Here is a 23740-nt window from a genome sequence, read left to right on the forward strand (position 1 = left end):
AGGATTCCTAAGAGAGTAAGATACAAAAAAAACCCTAAACATAGATGCAAACAATCCATACATCATTCAGCATCTCATTTCCAAACACCGCACAGGAATCATAATGAAATAGTCTCACCTATATCAAGGATGCGGTCCCCAGGACGACTCCACCTCCAGCCCTCAAGCTGCTGATGCTCTGTGTACTGCAGGCGTCGATCATGGAAAACTACACGAATTATGCTCTGTTAAGAAAAGATAGCAAGATGAACAACGTGATCCAGAGGCCCTTCTCTCGAGATGACTTTGGTTTTCCAGAGTAGAAGCAAAAGCTGATCTGTTATGTTTCTCACCCCAGTTCAGGAGGAGAGTAGAGGGTCTACCTAAGAGACCCATCACCATGTTTAATGAATTCCTAAGGGACCCCCGAGTAAGAGAGCAACACACTTTCCCCTTCACAGGGCATTTCTACACTACACTGCATAACGCAGCCCTGTACAGCTTTCTGGGATTTGGTCTGGAAGCACTATAGCAACGTCCACCTAATCTCAGGTGTTGTGCCATGTAAACATTGCTGTACTGCCTCCATACCCAAAAACGGCTCACATGGGGGTAATGTTTAATGTGTCTGTACCATGGCCAACCCCAGTATATCCCAGTCTGATTAACAAATGCGAAAGCCAGCTCACCTGTCCCTGCACCGGGGGAGCTGGCATGCCCAGACACCTTGTCAATGGGAATTAAACTTGATTCCAGCCATTAACAGCCAGTCATTGGATTTTCCCCCGTGTAGTTAAACAAGTATAGAATAGGAAAGCTTCTGTAACAGGAGTATTTTCATCTCTGGTCTGCAATGGTGCAGCCACCTCAATAACTGGAGAAAAAAGGCTGGAATAAGGGCAGACAAGTCCAAAGTACTCCTAACTAATATATCCTTTTGCATATTCAGATTGCTACACTTGTGTGAGTTAATGACAACTTACATCCCAGTTTCTCAAGTCCATGCTCCTGCTGGGACTTCCATTTCAAATGAGTGAGCAATTTTTGCCAATGAACCTGAGAAACACCCCAAATCAAACCCTAGCTCCAAGAAGCAAGTAAGCCACAGTGGAAATGCCTGCAAAATTGGAACCCCAAACCACATGCTTCCTGAAATGGGCCAAAAGACAAATTGAGAACTGCCTAAACTTGAATCCAAATTTTGCAACTAGTCCCCACTTCTCAAAAGAAATCCTGAGGCAGAACAGCCAAGAATTGGGGAGAGGAAGGCTTGAAGGTTGGATCCAGAACCAAAGTCTGGACCAAAGTTTTTGAATTTGAACTGTTTTGGGAGTGGGGGAAACCACAAAAAAATCCCCCAAACTAAACGATCAAGTTCTAGATGTTCATAATCATGCCCATTACCAAAGTGAACTGGAGCTATGTAGAATCTGCATGGCAGAATGATATAAACACCAGGATCCTCCATTTGACATGTAACAACCCAGGCACGTTGCTGGGGTTAAGAAGGGAGACAAGTCTGCCTCTCAGCAGTTTTGACCGTGTTCACCTCTGAACTTTGGGATTCCCCCGAATCCAATATTCACAGTGAAACTCTGGGGTCATGATCACAACCAGAATAAAGGTTCCCCTGAAGCCCTGTAAAGCCAAGCCAGATAGTCCCATGAAACTAGCACTCAATGACTCCATCAGCCCTGCTCCCATTAAAAACAATGGCAAAGTATTTTCCATTGTCTCAGTGTGAGCAAGGTCAGGCCCTTCATTAGAGGCTGTATGTAGTAGCAGGAAGAAAAGAAATCTATTTCTCCTTACCTTTACATATTTTGTGTTTAAATCTTGAAACTCTCCCAATTTCCTATTCTCAAGTAGACGGATTTCATAAGACTGACCTAGAGTTTAAGGAAACATTTCCAAGGTGTTTAATATGTTGTAGCAATGAGAGAGTCATGCTGGCATTTAAGTGGCTAATAAAGCATATGTTTGATCAGGGAAAACTCATTTTTTGGTAACATAATGCATTTGCCCCAGTAATCGAGTAGGCACTAAAGCACAGCAGAAATCCAAGGGGAAGGTTTATCTTTTGGCAGCTAAAAGCTCTCAGTTAAGGGCATCGATCCTTTCTGTCTCCCGGGGTGCTACAGTTTTCTGGTCACCTTTCAGAGAGTCAGCAAGAAATTCAGGGCAGTTGTCTCCCCAGGCTATATGGCTCTAACAGCACTGCCTTTGCTTGTACCTTCTGCTGAAGCAATGGTTGTGTGAAGAGCTGCTGGCACAACAGGTCTAGGCACTATTCTGCAGAGGAGGCAACCTGAGCAAACTCTTGCCACCTTCAGGGAGCAGTCAGGCCTGTAAGGTGTTTTGGTGAACCAGAAATAAAAGATTTGTTCCATAAGGCCTTGAACGTGGCTGCCCAGGGCACAAATACCCCTTCAGACATGCACATGAAAACAGCAATGGGTATTACAGTGTGTGCAAGGACCAGTGCTGGGAAAGAGAATTCATGCTTCAGCACCCCGCCACCCTCAGCGTAAGGAATTAGCCAGTTCAGTAGAATTGGTTTCTGAAATAACACCTCCCTCCAAGCCTGACAGCAGACAAAAGAGAATGATGTCTCAATAGCTTACACATAAATGGCTAAGACACCACGAAAGTTCATCGTATAGGGTCAACTCTTCACAATAAACCTACAGCCGGTGCAGAGGCAGGACAGGATCATTAGGATTAACGGAGCATATGTATACCTCATAGCCGGTTTTTCTTGTTCATCTTGCTATCCTCCCTTTTACTGAAAAATGTACAGGGTATGACAGAGCAGGCACCGAGAAGGAGATCAGTTTGGATTTTCTGGCTCAACCAGTATCTCTGCAGGACCGCCCTGCAGAAAACTGCAAAGCAGATCTATCTCCCTCTAAGCAGTTGCTGCCAGCAGAGACAAAAAAATGCTATATTTCTGGATCTGGATCTAGAAATAGAAGACTTACAACAGCAGATGTGTCAGAAGGGCACCGTGTTTCAGGCAGGTTCCCTTTTGGGAATCCTAGCTTTTCCAGTTGCCCACGTGAGTACAGACCCTATCGCTACAGCACCAGGATAATGGTGCTTATTCAGCTGGCTGGCAGGAAAAGAAAAAAAAAAAAAAGGACAGGAGAGGCCATATTGAAGCCCCAAATGTTTGCACAACACTCCTACTCGTGTCAACAGGAGTTCTGCAAACAGGAAACGACCCTTGAATCCAGCAAGTGGCTTAGGGCATGGGTAGAGGGGAGAAGAAACCGTATGAAGTACCAAATTAAGCACTGGATGCATGCATAGATCTTAACCCATCTCTTTGCACATAAGCAAACCAAAATGACAACAGTGACCTTCCTTTGAAGGCTGCTGGACAACAGAAGTGGCTTTTGTAAATCATAGTTGTGAAACTGAGGTCTTCCACACTTTAACTCAAGAGACTTTCTGATGTTCCCACTGATAGACATTAATATTGTTCACTTGACAGTCTTCAGAGATACGTACGCATCTCCCCGCATAATCAATACTGTTGCATTATCATAAAAACATCAGGTTCAGGTTCACAACACTGGTTTTCTCTCATAGAATCATAGGACCATTTAGGTTGAAAAAGACCCTAAAGATCGTTGAGTCTAACCATTAACTCAGCACTACCGAGTCCACCATTAAACCATGTTCTGAAGTGCCACACGGGCTGTACTACGTACCCGTGTATATACCACATGTGTGTATCTCTTGTATGAAGTACTTGGCTGCTCAGTGCCTTGCTTTGGGGATAGATTTCACCAGCTATAGGGCAATACAGTTAATTGCCCCAAATTTACACAGCCAAGCACGTCTTGCATTAACAGTTCATTCCCATGCAAAAATAAGGCTAACTGATAGTTATAGAAAATTAATCTAGGATTTGAGACCATGAGAGTCCAAGAGGTAGCAAAAAACATCTACAGCTGTATTCAGATGGGGTAGCAGGGACAGAGGAAGAAGTGGCATGAGCTGTACTATAGAGGAAGGCAATGATAGAACCAGAAGCACTGCCACCCGTTCAGCAAGTATCTTAGGAATGAGCAGGTTTTGGGGACACCTTTGTGCACTGATAAACTCCTAATCTTTGGTCAGCCTGATTTGCTTATTTGTAGTTCCAATGAGGCAACAAAATAACAGGGACAAAAACATCGGCCATGTTCCTGTCAAACTAGGATCTATCACTCAAAAACTCCGCAGCATGCACCTTTCAACCACTTGCATGGGATAGGAACAGTACCACAACCTGGCACCGCACATCTCCTGACGGGAGTGATTCAGTTTGGATGGAGTTCAAAACAGATTCTGCCTACTGGTAAAAAAGAAACTGTAGTGGAGACAGAGTTAATATTAAATGGAAAGCCAAAAAGGGAATAAAATGTTTTCATGAAAGATATATGGGTCATCTGATGTAAGCCCTGGAACTTGGTTTACACCACAAAAAAAAAATAATCAGTCAAAATGGTCATTTGTGCTAACTGCTTTCCCTTTGACCTCTGAATGTTTAACTCCAGTTACTACACAGAGCTGTTATCAAAACAAGGCTGCTCCCAGCCAGGCTTCAGAAAACACACAGTTTATTTCCCTCTCTGTGGAACTCTGTCAGTGACAATTATGTCCTAATTCCTCACAATTCCTTTATGTATAAAAGTTTTGGTATTTATTTTGAAAAATTCATTCTCCCTACAACTTATTCCAGCAAATTCACTGCTTTGCAGCTCATGGTACCCGTAATTCATTGGTATAGCATGGACAGCATTCAGATACTGGTACTTTCATAGCACCAAATTGCTTGGATTATATTTTTTTCCTTGAAAAATACCTTCCAAATCTTGTTTACCCTATGTTCTCCACCACTGCTACCAGCAAAGCTCCTGAAATGGTGAATTACGATCTCAGCCTTATAATTAGAACAACTGCAGGGAAAAAAAGCCCTAAAGAATCAGTACTTGGATGTTAGAAAACAAGATTCCATTGTAAAATAAAGGGAGTAACAGAGACCTAACCTCAAGAAAGCTGAAGTCCCCCTGGTGTCAACGAGGGCAAAGAAGTCACTCAAGGCTCTGGTACATGATCATCCATGAATCCTGCATCACTGACTCACCAGCACTAGCAGGCATAAACTGGCAGTTTTCTGCTAAAACTAAATCAGTAACAGATCATTCTTACTTGGGTATCAAAATCTGTAAAGAAATGTGGCTGCAAGCGTGACTAAAACAAACTGTATTCCCAGTTGCCGAGACAGACTGCAACTAGCTAAGCCCAAAACAGACAGCTGAAATATGGAGAGCTCCCTATACTGAGTTTTTCCATCTGTCTCAGATGGAAATACATATTAATACAGGTTAGACTACATCTTTCTGAGTCATCGCTTGGTTGTAAAGCTGGAGACAGCAGCAGAAGGTACCAACACTGAGATTCTGCAACGATGTGATTGAACGATCTGACCTTGACCAGGGTCGTATGTGATCCTCAGCTGCCAAGGGTTTAACATCCACGGGGCTCTGATGGAAAGAAAAGCCTGAAGAACACATCTATGGCAATGGAGAGCAGCGGCAGCTTTAGAGCAGCCCCACTTGACCCAGATGACATGCAAGACTGCTGAATGCTAGTCTTAAGCCCAGTGCTCAAGGCCAGCAACTTGCTGAAACCCCTTTCCCTCCGTGCTCTCAAAGCTGGCCATAGTGGCACCACCACAGGCAGCACAAGTCCAAGGTAGCTTCAAAGCTGGCAGTGAGCTGAGTCTCTGCTCATACTGTAATACTGGGTGCAGGCATACAAGGGCACCTAAAGCATCCCTGCCACTATGTGCAAGCAAATCGCCAGCATGGCCAAAGCGGCCTCCCGCCTGCCTGGGCGACCCGGTGCTCCCCTTGCACACAGCCTGATGCAACCCTTCTTCCCTACCTCGGGCAGAGAGCAGTACGGTAATAAATTTTTAGAAAACCACAGTAAATTCCTGAGATGCAATTTGTCTCCTGGCTTCACTGAAAGCTTCAGGGGCACCAATAAAAACCTGGGCGGGTGATGATACACTGTAATTTGTATTTTGAACAGACATTCCCTGAGCAACAGCAAATTTATGCAATCTCCTCCTAGGCTAGAGTTTGAGCAACTCTGCTTTACAAACAAGAGTAATATCCAGCAAAGTAGTAACCACCCAGGTCCAGAGAGTTCCTGCTTGGTGATTCTTAAACAATTGCATCTATCTTAAAGAGGATTTATAGACCGTTTACTTTTTAACCTTTTATTGCCTTTGGTAATTAACACACATTAAATGCAGGCATGACCACTTCATTTGGGGACCAAAGGACAAAGTCAACAATCTGCTATGGATGAAAAATAATTTAGTTCAACATGGAAATGCTTTCACCTGCTCAAAAGGTGCAAGCCACAACAGCTTAACTGATTTCCATTGCTGGAATTTAGTCAGCCATCAGGAATTTTAGGCAATTTCTGATTATAAAAGGTTATCGTTATTTCAAGCTCAAACTTACATTTTGTTCAAAGATAATTTGCTACACAGCCACACACAAAACTTGCTTTTTTTTGTTTTGGCATTACGTTTCAAGATTACATTCTGTTTTGGCATTACATACTTGTACTACACATTTTGTGGTTTTCTGCATGATACACCGATATGATACACTAATTCCCAATTAGGATGCTGGTGTTCCAGACCAATATGACTCAGGCCTTACTTAATCTAGCCAAGTAGTCTGCTTGCCTTTCCAGCAGTTAATTAAACCCTAACCTTAGAGTAAGCAATAGCCCCAACAAAAATCTGTGGAAAAAACAACAACAACAAAAAAAACAGCTGCAAGTCCTCTTTCTCAGAATGGATCCACACAGCACTAGACAGAACCAGCCTGGAAACTGTTTGATTATTAAGCCAAGCTGGCCAATAAAAATTCCATTTAGCAACTTTATATGGACATCCTAAATAGCGCACAGATAAAGGCAAAGGAATGCTGACAGTCAAATGCAGCACACAGTAGGGAAAAAAAAAAAAAAGGTAAGCATTTATCCTCCCAAACCGAAGCACATCCAGCAGGCAGGAGGATCATCTTTGAAACAGCCAAATACAACTATTCAGGGCATCAGGCACAAAGATTTTTCTGACACAAAAAATTAAGGAACCCCCAGGGTAAACAGGCAAGAGTGACAGAGCTGGCATCTGAACTTGCATTCTTGATTGCCCACACCTTTTTAGCCAGACAAAAGCAAAAATAAAAATTAGCATAAGACTTTCTGAAGCATCCCATGTGTGGACACTCTGCAGGACAAGGAGCAAGGGCAGAATCCTCTGTCCCTGAGACACAAATGGCAGTGGATATTCTGCAGTTGGTTACTGCAGCTTCATTTGACAAGATGCTGTAGGAGATGTTTATCCAGTGGATATTATGAATTCACCAGCTACACAATAGGCCACCCTGAAAGCTCCCACTATGCTAGGAACATGGAAATCCTGCAAAGGAGGACCAACTGTGGGCCAGGAAATGCAAAAGCAACACAAGAGTCATCCTGACAATGCAGGCCCGCATCTCATCTTCAACACAGCAGACAATTATAAGCACCCAGTGACGGAGCAGGATGAACACAGACAGCCCCTTCCTGGCCATATCTTCCCAGCTTCTGGTATTCAGTGTTCAGATTGTACCCATATCAAGCTGCCCAGCCATGACCAACACTCACAAACTCCTCTTTTGTGTGGTCTCCTTCCAAACTTGCTTGCAGCGTGGCAGTAAGAACCATGATTTACACGTGCCTTGCTTTAGTATTCAGTCTTGCCCTTCTCCTGCCTCCTCCCGTTTCTCTGTGCAGCAGAGCCACCTTAGCTCCACTGTGCGCTGGTACCCATCTAAGTCCAGCACTGCGGGTACCTGCCCTACATGCCACTACCACCAGCGTTGCAAGACTACAGGAACACAGCAGCCCAATCCAACTACTAAATCTACTACCACACCATTGAGCTTCACTGTCATCATGTCTCTTCCTATGTTTTTCCTCCTTTTACAATCTGCCTGCAACTCAAGGGGGTTTCTTTGTCCATTTTTTTCTCTTGCGGGAAAGCCAAACACATGCCTCAGAGCCAAGTTCGCTGGAAAAAAATTTCTGTGCTCATTTACTATACAAGCATTTGACTGAGCCCTACTCTTCCCAGACTCTTGAAGACTGTCTGTTTTACAGTGGTGACACTTCATAGCTAACAGGCACCAACAGAAACACCCTCATTTACAGTGGTTTCCAGTCAAAAGAGAGGGAGGCACATTTAATTCCTCCACGACTACAGTCTAACTTTGAATCAAGGATGCAAACCCAACCAGTAGACACAGAAACAGTCCCAGCTGCTAGGCTCACCATGTGCACTTGGACTTCTCTTGCATGCACCTTGTCCATTTTGTTGGACTGCACCTAATCTAAGCCATGGTATAAACTTCAATTTTTAATATAAATTAATCAGTGAAGACATTACGGACTTCTGATGGAAAGCTGAAAAAGATATCTGCCCTGTGAAAATAATTTATTCCTGTATTTCCACTTCTCTACCATATACTTGAAACACCCTAGACTATCTTAGTCACATCTGTCCAGCTCAGAAAACGTCAGCCCCTCTGTGTAAGTAAAAAATACAGGCTTTTTCTGGTTTCAACCTGTTTTAAGTCAATTTGGACAACAGGTTTTATAGCTCTGTAAGAGTAGCTTTGTGTGTAATATTTACTTGAGTTTCAGATAACTAAGAAGAATGGTTCTGGCTGAGGGTGCTGAAGAGGGATGCAGAAGAGCTGAGTACGACTCCTGACCCCACCCAGCATCTCCCTCAGATGCCCTCAGGTGAGTCACTTCCTTCACCACGTTTCTGCAGTAAGAAACTGGGAGAAAGCAAGTCCCACTCCTGCACATGGCTACTCAGCCAGTGCCTACCACAGAGCAGGGGAGAAGATGAGACTGGCAACTGTTCTGTCAAAGCAGACTGTACCTTTGACACCAGGCACAAATATGGCACCAAGCTAGGACAAGAGGAATCTCACTGCTCAAGTACTTGCTGTCTAGTTTCAGGAACACATAATAAATGCTTGGTCTGAAGCAGAAGGGGGGAAAAAAAAGGTACTTTTTTCCAGCCTCTTTAGGAAAAAAAGAATATTACTTCTATAAAAAAAGTATATTGCTCCTATAAAATGGCTAATCATGTCAAAACTACAGTATTTCTTAAGCTTCTTATTGCTACTTAAAAGGTGATCTTTTAGGACACTGTAAATCAGAAAAAGCTAATCGGAAAATTTCCACATCTTCTCAGATTGATAGGTACATGTTGATATAACCATCAAATGCTGTAAAACGACAGGCAAAATTTTCACCGTCATAATTACAGGAATCTCAAAGTAGATATGGATAATGGGGGAAAGTAAAACAGGGACATGGACTATACTGAAAAAATTGTACAGATAGTCTCTTACTTCTCATTACTGTCAGAAGAACTTCTGAGCACTTCCTTCCTTCACAGATATTGAAGATTTATGGAAGCAGGAGAACAAAATGCAGTCTAGGGGCTTCCAGTAGGAGTTGCACACAGGCTACAATCCAGCAAGTTCACAATCCCATTTGAATTTCATCCAGATGTTAGCAACAGAAGAAAGGATTACAGAAAGAATAGAAAACAGTCTCTTGGTTAAAAGACAACTGAGATTCTAGCTTCCTAGGGACAACAGAAGTCAGATGCTCTACTTATGCAGAGGTGCCCTGTCATCTGAAGCAAGATTCATGATGAGCTTAGGGATGGTGTGGTTTGGAGACAGGGTTGTTTATCCTGTGCTGCCAAGTGAAGACAGAGTTTCCAAACATATGGGGAAATTGCTGCTAGCAATTAATGGCTTCAGCTGAGACACCAGAACCTACTCAGAGCTGTCTTCAAAGTCAGACAGGAGACAAATTCCTTCTCCAAAGACAAAGAGGTGCACCGCAAGAACCGAAAACACCAAGTAGCCCATCTGAGAATACGAAAGGACAAACCAGCTTTGTTAGCCATTTTTTAAGCCATCCAAACCCAGGAACAGCATGGGAAGGGATCAAGGAACAGTATAGCACCCCACAATGATGAGGGATCAAGGATGCATAGGTGGGCAGCCACCAGGGAGCACCTGACATTCACAATCTCAACGACACCAAGTCGTTGTTGCGCCTGTGATTTTACATTAAGGGTGGAGCACATTTTCACACAGGAGAGGCCAACAGCACCAGAGCTCCCCAAAATACCCAGGGCCTGGTCAGTAACAACAGTAATTCTTAGGAAAAAAGGTAGTTTTTAGCATGGGACAAAGTAAAAATATCCCCACAAACAGATCTATAATTAAACCAGAAGCACACCCAGGCAGCGCTGGTCACTCAGCCTTCTCTACACTTCATTTAGGCAAATAAAGAATTGTTCCAGGAAAACTACAAACATTCAGACAGTTGGGACCCCATAAAAACTCGATTACGTAGGAGTTAACGTCAATACAAAACAGCTTTTTTCATTTACTGTAAATCTCAGTGTTTAAAACTGGGCTCTCTGGCTGCAGAAGATTAGACAACCAAATCTGAACTTTAGACTTTTTAAGGGAGGCAAAGCGTCTCTTTTGTCTTCTGTTGTAAGCAATTTCATCTCCTACCCAAGCAAAGAGCAATCGGCTTCAAGGTGTCCTCTTCTGGCAGGACTGCTCATTGCCCAGTGCTTTCTGCACCTTGCTTTGGAGCAGAAACCAGAACACGCCTGTAGCAACCTGAGGCAGAACAACAACCAGCAGATTTTAAACACAGCACAGTTTAAAGTGCACCAGCTCATGCACATGTGTCTTGAACCTGGATATGTGTGTTTGCACCTGAGGACTGAAATTTGGGGTTTTCATTTAGCTGTGACCCAGACTAAGTCTATCTTTAGCTTCACGAGGCATCTGCTTCTTAAGTGCCTCCACAGCAAAGCTCCCAATATCATCACAGGTCTTCTCAGATGTTAGTAGTTTTCTCTCATGGTTTGGGTTTTTGGCTTGTTTCTTTTCTGAACTGTCTAGGACTGGCAGTAAAGACAACTCCTGGAAGACACTGTAAAGCAGAGATGGCCAGCCTTCCTAAGCCTAACCAGCTGTACACTGAAATCCTCACATGGCCAAGAACACAAGTCACATACCACAGATCTGGAGAGCTGAACAGAGCCCAGGAAAACTCTTCAAGCAGGTGACGGCCAGTTACTCTGAATTACCACTGGGGGACAGGGCCAGATTCGTCACACAGCCTGCTCTCAGTGACCCTCTGCCATCAACCTTAACCACCCTTTATTTGCAGTAATTTACACCTGAGGCTCCGAGCCAACCCAACGCTGGTCATGAAACAAAAATCATGATTTGAATAGCTCACAGTCCACAAGTGGTTCTGGCACTACAAGCTCATTCCCTTGGGCAATGACTTTCAGGTTTTTGGGGGTTTTTTGGCTTTTTTGTTTTTTTAAAGGAATATTTTATTTCCTCAATTTATTAGCATTCAAATCTACTGTACAGTGCTTGTTTCCTCCACATTCCTCCTGGTGCAATTCCTGGAACCACCTTCATTACTCCCATTTCTGTCCACGTTTGAAACTAGTTCTAGCCAGCCACGTTCAAACCACACCCCATAAGACTGCAGACCATGGAATATGCAACTGCATCAAGCCCTCTTGCTAAAGCAGTGGTTTGTAATATGGTTGCTGGTTGATTGTTTGTCTGAAAATCCCTATCCACAAGAGACACTGAAATAGTGCTAAAAGGCAGGCTAGTTCCAAAAACGTTAGGCGATGTTTGTGTTGCAGGCTTCTGGGCAGCATAGCTCTGTTGACAGATGTGGTCCCTGACCAAAGCAGCAATGCCAGCAGCAGCTCCTGATGTGAGGACAACACCTTTACCAGTCTTGTGGACTGAAGGTGAAGTGGTGTTAAGACACCAAACTGGTAAGTCTATACTTCATCCTGTTGGATGAGTAACCCTCCTGAAGTCCAGTACAGATTTCTTAATATAGGAACTGCCCTAAAGATTCGCAAACTAAGATCATGTTCAATTTGGGCTAGCATGGCTCTGGCTCCAGTTTCCTAAAGAATGTGGGAAGGCAGGGGGAAAGAGATCGGGAAGACAAGTGTAATGAGTCAGTCTTTGGAAACCAAGCTAGGGACTTGACTCTAGTTACTTCATTTACAGGCTGGTTCTAGAGCTGCAGCCAGCAAGCACTCATGGTTTCAAACTGGAGCAGACAAGCTTGGGAGCCTGCCACTGCTGAATGTCCCCAACTCAACTTTACATGACAGCTGAGCTCCCTCAGAAACGCTTCCCCTGCCCTTGCTGAAAACACTGGTCTCCATCTCATGAGCCCTCACTACTTCCTCCTTCACTCTTGTGGAGAGTCCAGGCCAAAGACCGCTTCCCCCTCAATGCCACGGACCATCTCACTGGGTCTGTCCAGCAAGAAGCAAGGCTCATGAGAAGTCATTATGCTCCACAAGCCTGGGGCCCTCTCCCACCCCTCTCCTGATTGTACACAGGCACTGGACAACCTTTCTTCCCAGTCCATATGAAACCCTTTCAGAGCTCATCTGAATCTCTGCACCGGTTCCTCTTCGATCTCTGCTGTGCAACTTGGCCTTCAATTTGCTGCCCAGTTCCTCCAGCTTTTCCCACTCCACAGCTCTGTCAGACCTGACCTTTCTTCTATCCAGTTCTGCACATGGACCCTCTTCTAAGCTGGTCCACTCACCAGCCGCCACTGAGCCAGCCATGTGGAGTGTTTCAGAGCACGGAGCAGAGCTGCTTCACAGTGACAAAAGATTGTTTAGTGAGTGGCAAAGACCTTGAGTCAGGAAGGAACATTTGGACAGCAAGCGGCAAGAGTCACCCAGCAAGCAGAAAACCCCAAACCCAGTCCTCACAAATCGAGTAAGTAACCACACTGGATGTGAATTGCTTTGCTGGAGCCAGGGCAGCCACTATGTCTTTGTGCCTGCCTTACTAGGAGCCAGCTGTGACTGTCACCCTCACCAGCACAGACAGGGTAGAGGGACATCCATTAACAAAGTTACCCATTTGCTAAAGTAATCCATCACAAAACTCAAGCATACAAGGAAGAAGGGAAGTTTTATGTAACAGTGTTTGGCCAGACCATGATAAGCACAGAAAGAGGGTAAGGGGCAAGAGGCCTCCCTTTGCTTACAGCCAGCGTAAGGCAGCAAGGTGTAAGGAACGGTCTAAATTACTTCATGAGAAGGCTACAGCACTGCAACTGGGTCCCAGTGCTCTGGAGTCTATGTGGCAGCTCTGCTGCCATGCTGTGAGTATTGGCTCCAGAGACCTGGGCTGCCTCAAGGTCTCCGCCACACACCTCAGGCTCATACAACGTAATTCTATTAAGGGGATTAATTTTCTGTCAGAGCCTTTAACTTGCACTTAGCCCTAGTTCAGGCAGGACAGTCGAGGTAAGCGTGGCAGCACCTGGGTGGGATTCCCTGGCTTGTGTTGAGCAGGTCAAGGTAAAGACTTGCAGCACCCTCCTCTGATTTTGGAGAAGGGATGGGAAAATACCTACAACAGGTACATGCTGGGAAACTATACAGCTCAAGAATTAGTGGTTCTCACAGAGAAGTATTGCTGAAAGGAAAAAATATGACTCAAGCATTTTAATTTGTTTTTAAACAGACACACCTCCTGGTTTTATTCCAAAAGGTCAATGCATCAGGAAGATACTTTTGACACAGATGTCAAAAAAAGACCTAACACCCATTTATGCAGAAGTTCCTGAACAGAAACCTCCAAGTGAAATGGGAAGTTACCTGCCACTTCAGATGGATTCTTTGTCCTGCAATTGCAAGACAAATCTTCATCTGTTTAACCCCAGGCAATGCCCTCGCTGATATCCCACCAACTGAGATTAGACTGCCCAGCTCTGACCACATCTGGTTGAAGGGTGGGTCCATCATCCTCTTCTCCCCATATCTGCAGTTACCTTCAATTAATCCACAAGCTTCTTGCAGCAGCTCATACCCATGCGGGAGCAGACTCCTAACTAGCACAGGCAGGGGATTTTGGTCTAAAGGATTTTGTATTGAGGTAGACCACATCAGACAGATTTACAGTCAAGGCCTGCCTTTGCTACTAGGAGTCAAAATGCTGGAAGCAAGAGCGCAGCAATGGCATGGACTCTGAAGCAGCTGCTAGAGTGGAGCAGAATGGTTTTTAAAGCAGGTACATTGCAAGTTCTCAAGGAAAAAAAAACCAAACCAAAAAAACCCAAGAAAACCACACCAACCTATCTACACATAGAGTGTCTTGAATTTCAAGAGGTTTTTCAGGAAACCCAGAGCGTCTCAGGGTTAGGAACAAGAAAAATTGCTTGGCAGCTTAAATTAACAAGGTGAGTATGCTCCTAAGGTGGCAGGAAGATGTAAAGCTCCTGCCAAGAGGAACAGAAAGCAGTGAACTATTCAACTGTCAGCAGATGCACCACCTTTTACCACTAATCACTCCAAGGACTCTACAAAAACGTGCTGTTTCCATCCACCATGGCAAGCCAGAAGCACTATGGGGTGCCCACTTCTTCCCCCAGCACCTTCCCAACTCGGCCCCACTGCACAGCTCCTGCCAGCCTCATTCCTGCTTTGTTCCTCCAGGCCTGTCCAGCCTCCTGCTCTCCAGGGTGTATTCTGCAAGGACACATCCCACCTTCCCCCTTGAGAGATGAAAGACAGATGCAAAAGATATCCAGGAACTAGCGTTCTGCCAAGGATCCAGGCCAGTACTGCATCAAGATGGAGCAGGAGACAACTCCTTGCAACAGTAAGCAGGAGAAAGCCTAACACAACATGGTCTGTCTGCAAAGGCAGTAACAGTCTTACCTTGCAGAGAAAAACAGACTGCTCTAGTCACACAGATTTTTAAGACTCATGGCATTGTGTAAAGAGTTGACTAACTTTTGCCCTACCTAGGTAAAAAAAAAAAGCAACACAACTGGCTCTGCCTCATGTATGCTAAAATATTTGGCCATCAACTGCTTTTCACAACAGAACATCTTTTACTCTGAAAAAGGAAAGAATTGTGTTTCACAGGAAGATTCATCTCCATCTCACCCTTGATATGCCACATAATCTCCTCCTGGGGTCTGCTGTATTTGAATGGATAAAACGGGAAGACAGTCAGAGATCTCAAGCAACTTTTGATCCTGGGAGACAGCACAGTGCCAGCTTAGGTGACGGGAAACATTGGGCTCCTCGAGTACAGCCTGCAGCACCTGGCTGATCCTTCTATGGGTTTCTATGATCACTAGCAACACAGATCCAGCAGCCAACTGCATCTGAGGTCAGAGTCCAGGGGAGGTCAGAGCTCTGCTTTGAACAAGCATTAAGAGAAACCTAGCCAGAGAGGCACCTGAGCAAGCTTCACGCTCAGTGCACAAACCTTGGAGAGCTGAACAGTGTCCTGAAGCAGGAGAGGATCTCAGTAACAGGGCAGACAGCCTTCAGCTTGTTGCTAGGCTAGTGCCCTCGTTTACTACACTTATTTTCTGCCAGGTTCTAAGTTTTAGCATAATCTGTGCCTGGAGAGGTCTGATACCACCAGGACCCATGCGCAGGAGGTGCTGCAAAGTGACAGCCAAACTCCAACCACAGATGTGTCTGCAAAAATTCTGCCAAAAGGGGAAGAAAAAGCCTAGAGAAACACACATTGCTTGTTTTTCCAGGAGTAAAAATTAGCCTATAAGGTCAGTTATGGAGGACCTTGCTGCACGGAACCCCAGTAACTTGTCAAGTTAGGGACCGAGCAGAGCCACCTCACCCAGCCAGTGGGAGCGATGTCATGCTCTGCCCAGATGGCTGAGGAGCCCTTGGATACCTGCTAACTCATCCTCTGGCAATGCCCTCCAGCAGTGCTCGGGGACTTACCATGTTAAGAGCCCTCCCAAGCCCAAACTTTGCCAATCTGCTTAATTAATCTGGCCTTTTAAATGAAGGTAGAAGGCTGCAGTTTAAGTTGTCTGAGATCAAGCCAGCATCCTGGCCACAGGGAACTGTGCATGCTATAATGCTGCTTTAAGTCAACAGTTAAATCAGTGGTACTTCATTATTTTATAACAGTTGACAGTCTGATATATGAATGCAAAAAATCAAATATTTCTCCTTTCCTCCATTCCCCTCTCCCCATCTCTATCCCTCTTTTTCCCCATCCCATTGCCCTCCCGGTAAGACACAAATACAGAATTACATCTCTTTCTCATGAGTTGCTCCCAGAAAATATGCCCTCCTTCAGTGCAGTGCAAACCCCACCTTGGTTGAGGTAGGTCAGAGTTTCTTCATGCAGTTTCACAGCAGGTGACGTGGCTGTGCAGAGGACGTACTGAAAGGGTGGCAGTTTGGCATCATTCTCAGGAGACAGCTGCGGTTCTTCCTGCTTGAAGATCGGCAGTGCAAGGACATCTCTGCAATGCAGAATTCACACACATTTAATTACAAAGACTTTATGGAGTGTCCTAGCCTCAACCTGCACTGAATTCTCATGCTCTGAGATAATGGGGATGGCCTCTGGAGAAACACCAAGTTAGGATGGCTTAAAAAAAAAAAGTTTAGCCTGTATAATGTAACGGGGCAACTTCTGCCTCTAGGATGTCAGCACTAGACACAAAAGAACACACCATTAGCAAAATATTATTCTTTCTGAGAATTAATTTATGTTTTTAAAACATAAATTTGATTTACTTTTCAATTAAGCAGTCTTCCTGATGAGGAAAAAAGTTCTCAAAAACAGATTCCTCATCCTTGTGGAAGTACACTTGTTTAAGAGTTCTTGGGTTCTCAGATGAAAGCCTTTCAGGGAGAAAAAAAAAAAGGCAAGAAAAGGCACTTTATTTTGACAGCTGAATGTCAGATTAGTAAAATGTCTACAAGTAGCAGCCAAGGGTGAGGAGTAGATAGCTCCAGTGTAAAAAGGAGACATTCAAGTAAATGATGGCATGAACTGCTGATTCGATTGACATCTCCTTGCACTCTGATAAACCTGGTCTCAAGGCGTTACATAGCTCTTGTCAGCACTGGGCTACCTTCAACAAATGCATACACAGGTGCTCAGGAGCAGCTTCTCTAGGACCTGTACACCATCCCAGTTCTCGCTCCTTTACAAGGCTTCCATGCTGACCTGCCTGCTGATTTAGTGTCAGACTGATCCCAGCCCGCACTAATCCCTGAGCAGAACTGGTATTAGCAAGGCTGAGAGCACAACAGAATGATTAGTACAAAATGAGATGTCAGGAATAAGCATCCTTATGTCAACATGTCTGATACTGAAGAACCACATTAGCCTTCCCCACGTCACTAACATTTCTGATCATTGTGTCCGTCTACTTAAGACATTAATACCTTTCTAAATTAGGAGGATTATGTTGAACAGAGACAGTTCAGAATAAGAAGCAATTCTTTTTTCTCCTCCATTTCCCCCAGATGTATGAAGAGTCCTATTACAGAGGCTGCAGTTCTGTTCCTTTCAGTAATCCCATACATAAAAATCTTTAAGAAAAACTGTTCAGGAACATGCCAGCATGTACGGGCATGCTCCTTATGGAAAGAGCATTAAGAATTTTTTCTTTGCCTGTTCAGTTAATGATCCACCCTGTGTTCACTCACAGCACCCACAACCTTGAAGGCTATGCAGGTCATGAGTGAAACTGCACAGCAGTTTATAGCAAACTGCTCAAGCACCAGGTTCCAACACAGGTACTCCTATTTATGGCAAAATAAAGCCAGAGAGCAAACCGTGTCATTTCAGATTCAGACAGGAGAAAAGAAACACCCATCTCCGTTTCCATTCTCTTTTCCAACCCCACTCCCTCTATATTATCACCAACTCAAAAGCATCCAGCCTCGTTTGCTTACTGGCATTACTGACACAATCACAGCTCTTGCCTAACTGCAGCCATAGGGAGGCTTTTTTTTCCCCCTTTAGTGATGATGATTTACTACAGTAATGAAGTGACAGAAATGCCTGCAGTAGATTTTTGAAATAGATAGCATTGCTACACACAGGATCTGATACTGCTCCACAGTCATCTCACTCACCCTGGATGCCAACATTTGCTCTTAACACACTCGTCTGCCCAGTGCTACTGGAATGCATGTTGCTTTACAGATGAGAACAGGTAAAAAAATTCTGAAGCCTGAAAGCTTCTGCAGTTCTGCACAAAATCTGGCCCAGGTTTAAAAGTATCAAGTCTGGGTCAGACTTGAGCCCACAACACAAATTCCTTTTAACTGGCCAGAAAAACATATTAAATTGTTTTTGCTGGCTTGATGCTAGCTGGGGGAATAAAAGATACCTGATCTGGCAGAAAGGCTGCTAGTACGAAGGTAACCTGTCATGCTTTAGGACAAAATTTCAGTTTTATTGAGTATCTGCTACTGCGACCACGGTGGTTTTGATTGATCTGGGACTAAAAGCCCTAAAACGTTTTATGGCAGCAACAGCCTCAGGTGTTTCAGGGATAGTCAGTTGACTAAAACCCTTGTTTTCCATAAGGACCTCTAATTCTGGCCAGCTCACTCTCCATGGGAATGTGTCAAGACATGCATTTCTAGAGGGGCATTTTTCTGCCAAGCTTTGCCTTTCTGAAGGCTCCCCATACCCACTTGTACCAACTTTGCACAGGAAGCTGAAACAGCACAGTCCTTGAGCAGCTGTAGAAAAAGTTTGTATCAGTTATACTTTGCAGCAATCAAAGGCTTTGTGTGTACCTGAGACAACCATGTGAATTCTACCGTACCTCAGTCGTATTTGCATTTATAGCAAGACAATACGACAGAAAAATCCTCATAAATCTTCATACATATTCATATAAACACACAATGTATTTTACTCTTTGCCAGCAGACTGAGCTCTCAGGTAACTTTCTCCCTTCCCAGATAAGTGGGCTGCTGGTTGAGACCAAAACTGTAAAGCTTCAGCGTAAAGGTGAAAACTTGGGAGAGTTTTAAAGGTTCCCCCTCCCACCCTTTTTTTTTTTTTAGGATGGGAACTGTTGTAGAAGCCTACTTTTTCCAAAACTTGAATTGCAACTCTCGAGTGCAACAATTTCATGGAGTTAACGAAGCAGCCTGAGCACCATAAATACTCTCTAATGCAGAGACAGTATGCCCAAGTACCAATGCTGATGCTGCTCTGCTGCCACCCTTCTCACTGTCCTAAACTAATCAGAGTTGCAAGCACAAAGCAAGAGAGAAGACTTTTGCCACACACATGCTGTTAAAACAGACTTACTGGTATAGGGAGAGGAGGTGAAGAACCTTTTATAAAGAAGTGGAGAAGCTGCCAGAAAGCAAGACTTTCATGGTATCCTATCATTTGACAAGGGGAGATTATTACCGAGTCAAAAAAAAAAAAAAAAATCCTTTGCAAATACGCTGATAGGGAGGTGCAGGAATAGGCAAGGTCGCATGTCTCCTTGGAAGGGCTGTTATTACCTACACTCAGTGCTTCACCAGACAAACCCTGTGCTCTCTCGGCAGCGGGGTTTGGGGGGACATTTCCAAAGGAAGGCTCCTGGGCCACCGCCAGGCTCACCACTGCTGCAATTCAGCAAAATCACACTTCAGCGGAGCTGCAGCAACTGACACCAGCTGAGAGCTCAGTTTTACATATTCAGAAAAAAAATTATTAATAAGCACCCAGCAGAACGGAAATTCCCAAAGTTGCCTGCTTTGATGTCTTTTGGAGGGAGGAAATACGGAATTGTGCTACACATGTTACAGGCTATTGTTTAGTAGCCCTTGTGCTTAAATTAGGCACATTTAATTAAATGCAACTGTGCGGAAGCAGGAAAGAGCTGGTTTAGACAAGTTTAGAAAGTGAAAATCTGAGCTTTTTATGCATCGTCCCAAGAAGAAGAGAAAGAAATCCCATCCCGAGGTAACCGGGCGCCCTCTCGGTTTGCCGGCAGGTTTCCCACCGCCTCCTGACAGCGCCCAGCCACGCTCGCACCCTCCCCTCCGAGCCGCGCTACCCCCGCCCCTGCGGGGGACCGGCACGGGCAGCCCGGCGAGGCTGCGGGCACCGCCGGGCCGGGCGCTGCGGACGGGGGGCGGGGGGGGAGGCAGCCCCGCGGGAGCCCTCGCCCACCCGGAACCCCGCCGAGGGCACCCCGGCGGCTCGGGCTGCCCGGGACTCACCGCAGGTAGCTGCCGGTCGAGTGCTGGTTGTAGTGCTCCGGCTGCGTGTGCCAAAACAGCATCTTGGGGGCGACGGGCGGGGAGGGGGCCCGGCGCCGTCCCTGGGGCTGGGGGAGGCCGGGCGGCAGGAGGGGGCCAGCCGGGCTGCCCACCCCGAGGCGCCGGGCACGGCTGCGGCCGGCTGGAACCGCGACCCCGCCGGCTCCCGGCGCTTTTATGGCTCAGCCCCGGCGGCCGCGGGTTGGCCGGGCCGGGGAGCCGGAGCGGGCCGAGCCCTCCCCTGCCCCGCCCCGCCCCGCCGGCGGCCGGGCACGCAGGGGACGGGGCGGCCGCGGGCGGGGGGGCCCCGCGGGGCGGGCGGAGGCGGCGGGGCGGCCCCTGGGCGAGCGGGGACGCGCACGGCGACCCCCGCCACGGGCGGCGGCGGCGGGGCTGGGGCGCGGGGGTCCCCGCTCCGGAGCGGCCCCGCGGGGACCCGCGGCCCCCAGCTGCCCGTGTTTCCTGAAGCGACCCCCGAGGCCCGGCCGCGGGGCGTGCGGGCCCGCGTGTGACATCGCTGCCGGGGTCCCGCCGAAGCCTCTGGGGTTTCTCGATGAGGGGCAGCCGAGGGGTTCCCCTCCGTGCTGGGTGGCTGGCTCTCACACCGGCCTGGGCTTGGTCTCGGGGGCGTTTTCCAAAGCGGTTTGCCGGGGGACGTGAAGGAACCAGAGGACGGTGTGGGGGACAAAAGCCACCCCTAACCAAAACCCTTCTGGCTTTCCCAGCCCAGCTCCCCTGCTCCGTAAGGAGAAACTGGTTCTTTACCATTTTAGATCGCAGATCCTGAGCCTCACCTACAGGGCTGCCCGTACCCATCGTTTTCCGAAACCCCGGCTCCTGGGGCATCTCCCTGTCCCATCGGTCCTTCCCACCTTTGATAGTTTGGGGAGGGGAAACAAAAGGAGAGCCAGGTCCTGTTGTTATCCACCAGCAGACATGGAAACAGACCCTTAACGACCCCAAGTCATTACAAATCTTCCCGTCAGTTTTGCGGGAGAAAGCTTCCTACCCACAAGCTTCCCAGTCACATTTCAGTTGAGAAAGGCAGTTTACCCAGGGCATCTCCTGGCATGCATTATGTACTGCCATACTTTACAGCTGAGATAGTGGCATTTCACTGTCAGATGCGGCTACGATTATAGAATATCGATATTGACACTGCGCCTATAGATCATCATTAGGTTGAGCCCAAGAGTTGGATGCAGTATAGCTGTAGGCATTGGCAGTCCGTGTCCTGATGTGTCATGAGGTGAAGAAGGAGGTAACCTGAAGGGTAACCAAGTAGCTTCACAGAGGTGCTATGAGTCTTAAAGTTTTTAAGATGCATTATATATATATATCTGTTTGTCTCAGTTATATACTAAGAAGTAGCACAAAAATTCCATTCAGTGTAGTTTCTCTTTCCTCTTTTATTACACAGCTGGGCAAACAGCTGGTTCTTTTAAAGCAAAATGGCTGGAGTTACCTTGTCACCTTTTTATGCTTTCAAAAATACTTTGCTCTTCTCACACAACATCTGAGCAGCAGCAGCAGCTGCTCAGTACAAAACAAAGGATCCCATCAAGTCTGGCATGTCAATATTTTTTTTTGCTATCTTTCTAGAAAGTAAGTATGTTGGAGGGAAAATTACTTGAAAATATTCCCATTCGTTTCCTCTCGGGCCTGTTGCTGAATGTAGAAAATAAGGTGAGATCTGCTAATAAAATTTACAGAGACTACCAGCCACTCTGCCTTCTAAATCTTCCTGTCCTCCCATCCCTTTCTTAGCCAAATCTGATGAACTAAAAAGACATCTTTGTTCTTTGTCTACCTCTCCTGAAAGAAATCTCAGCCCTCTTCTGGTCTAACTCCTGCTCTTCCCCCAGTGCGGAAGTTTGCATCACAGCATCAAATAAATACACTCTCCTGATCTTCAAAACCCACCACATCATACAGACCAAGTCGTCCTCTGCTTCCCTCTGGGGCTCCCTTGATCACCCAGCGTCTGCTCTTCCTCCTTCCCTAACAGAGCCCCTCAGTGAAGCAGTCTTCTCCACCGCAGCATTCTCACCCGAACCTCCTTTTGCCCTCCTACTCCCTCCCAGATGAAAGTAATTTCTTTCCCTCTGCTGCGCTGATTGCTCTTTATCTCTCTTTTTAGATGTTTTTTCAATAGCTCACAGTAAAATGCTTTGCTCATATGATTAAAAGGGATTGAGCGAGTATTTTGTTCATTGGATTCTTCTACTTGAGGTAACGCTATGAAGGGACCTAGGGATAATCCTTATGTGAAAAAGTATTTTAAAAATAAAATTATTTTCCTGTAGCCATTTGTGCCTGCACTCAAGAGCACTGTGCCAGTGAGTTCAAGCTGGCATAAAAAGGAAAAATATTTTGAAGTCAGTCAATCCTTTTGATTGAAACAAAAAACAACCCGAAACAAGCACACACAAAAATACGCCAAACACAAAACCTTCAAGCATTAATACCTGCACTTTCAGTTTAAGATGTTACTACCCCAGAAGTTTGTTTTGCTGCTTCACTGTCATTATAATCCCTTTAGCTAAGCACTGAGTGGAAAACATGTGTGTTTTTCATCTGCTTTGCTGAAAAGTGAAAATTTATATCAATTTCTTAGCACTTAGAGCCAACTTAGTAGACTTTGCACTGAAGTGACTGAGATACAGTCACATATTCTATTCCCTTTCTCCTCTGGAAAAAAAAGTGTTTCCGTTAGCCAAGGGGCTAAAGGGATGTGAGCGTGGAGCATTATAACACTGCAGAGATGGACTGGTAAAAGTAATTAAGCACTTAACTGCCACCAAATTCGAAGGAAACAAAGCATCTCTATACCTTTATGAATTCCACCATAAACATCTGAATTGCTTCTGAAAAGCCTAACAGTAGCTTCGATGTCAGATAAGCAATTCTGTGTTCATGAAGCCCAAAATAAACTTAAAGTATCAAGGCTGAATATTATACTGTATTGAAGAGCTTCCAAAAGCTGCCATTAGCTCTTTATGGCATTAGTCAAGGTTATTCAGGGATTACTCCAACTTTTTCCTGATGCATGGGCCATAAAGTTACAGCCTGTGTGGATGAACTGCAGGGATCTGAAATGAGCTGCTGAGACGTGGGAAGACTTACTGGGATGGTCACCCAAGCACTGAATATGCTTTATGAAAAAGGATCAGCATGGTGCCTTTTGTGTTGCCTCTGTGTGTATTCTAGCTCACAGGTTTCCAGCCTCTGACCTGGAGATCAGGAGTAAACAGGGGAACCATGTTTAAGTAGGCTCTGCAAGATAACCAAGAGAAGTGTCTGTACTGTGACCGGTTAATTTGGTCTGCCTTCCCTGGAACACACTGAAGGTACCAGAAACTAGAAAAGACTGAAAACCCAAGGTTTTAATCAACTGTGATGTTCTGAGCAAAGAAAGGACCAGTTGTTATGCAGCCCTTATTGTTCTAAAAGCCAGAAAATCATTGCTTTGCCTTTGACAAGGTTTGGGGCAGC

General features: G+C 45.6%; 1 protein-coding gene across 3 annotated transcripts in view; it reads right to left on the reverse strand.

The window, feature by feature from the left end:
- Positions 1-20403, reverse strand: part of TFCP2L1 (transcription factor CP2 like 1) — a 31747-nt gene extending 11344 nt beyond the window's left edge. The window contains exons 1-4 of one of the 3 annotated variants that reach the window (XM_055812481.1): positions 20207-20403; positions 16322-16473; positions 1792-1868; positions 119-224 (exon numbers count right to left, since the gene is read on the reverse strand). In XM_055812481.1, coding sequence (XP_055668456.1) covers positions 119-224; positions 1792-1868; positions 16322-16473; positions 20207-20268 — 397 coding nt within the window. In that variant the 5' untranslated portion in view covers positions 20269-20403. Of the gene's footprint in view, positions 1-118; positions 225-1791; positions 1869-16259; positions 16288-16321; positions 16474-20206 lie in introns of those variants that run through there. The other 2 variants (XM_055812482.1, XM_055812483.1) reach the window with 2 other exon arrangements.
- Positions 20404-23740: the final 3337 nt, after the last annotated feature.

Source organism: Falco peregrinus, chromosome 8, assembly GCF_023634155.1.
Source record: "Falco peregrinus isolate bFalPer1 chromosome 8, bFalPer1.pri, whole genome shotgun sequence".
NCBI classification, from domain to species: domain Eukaryota; kingdom Metazoa; phylum Chordata; class Aves; order Falconiformes; family Falconidae; genus Falco; species Falco peregrinus.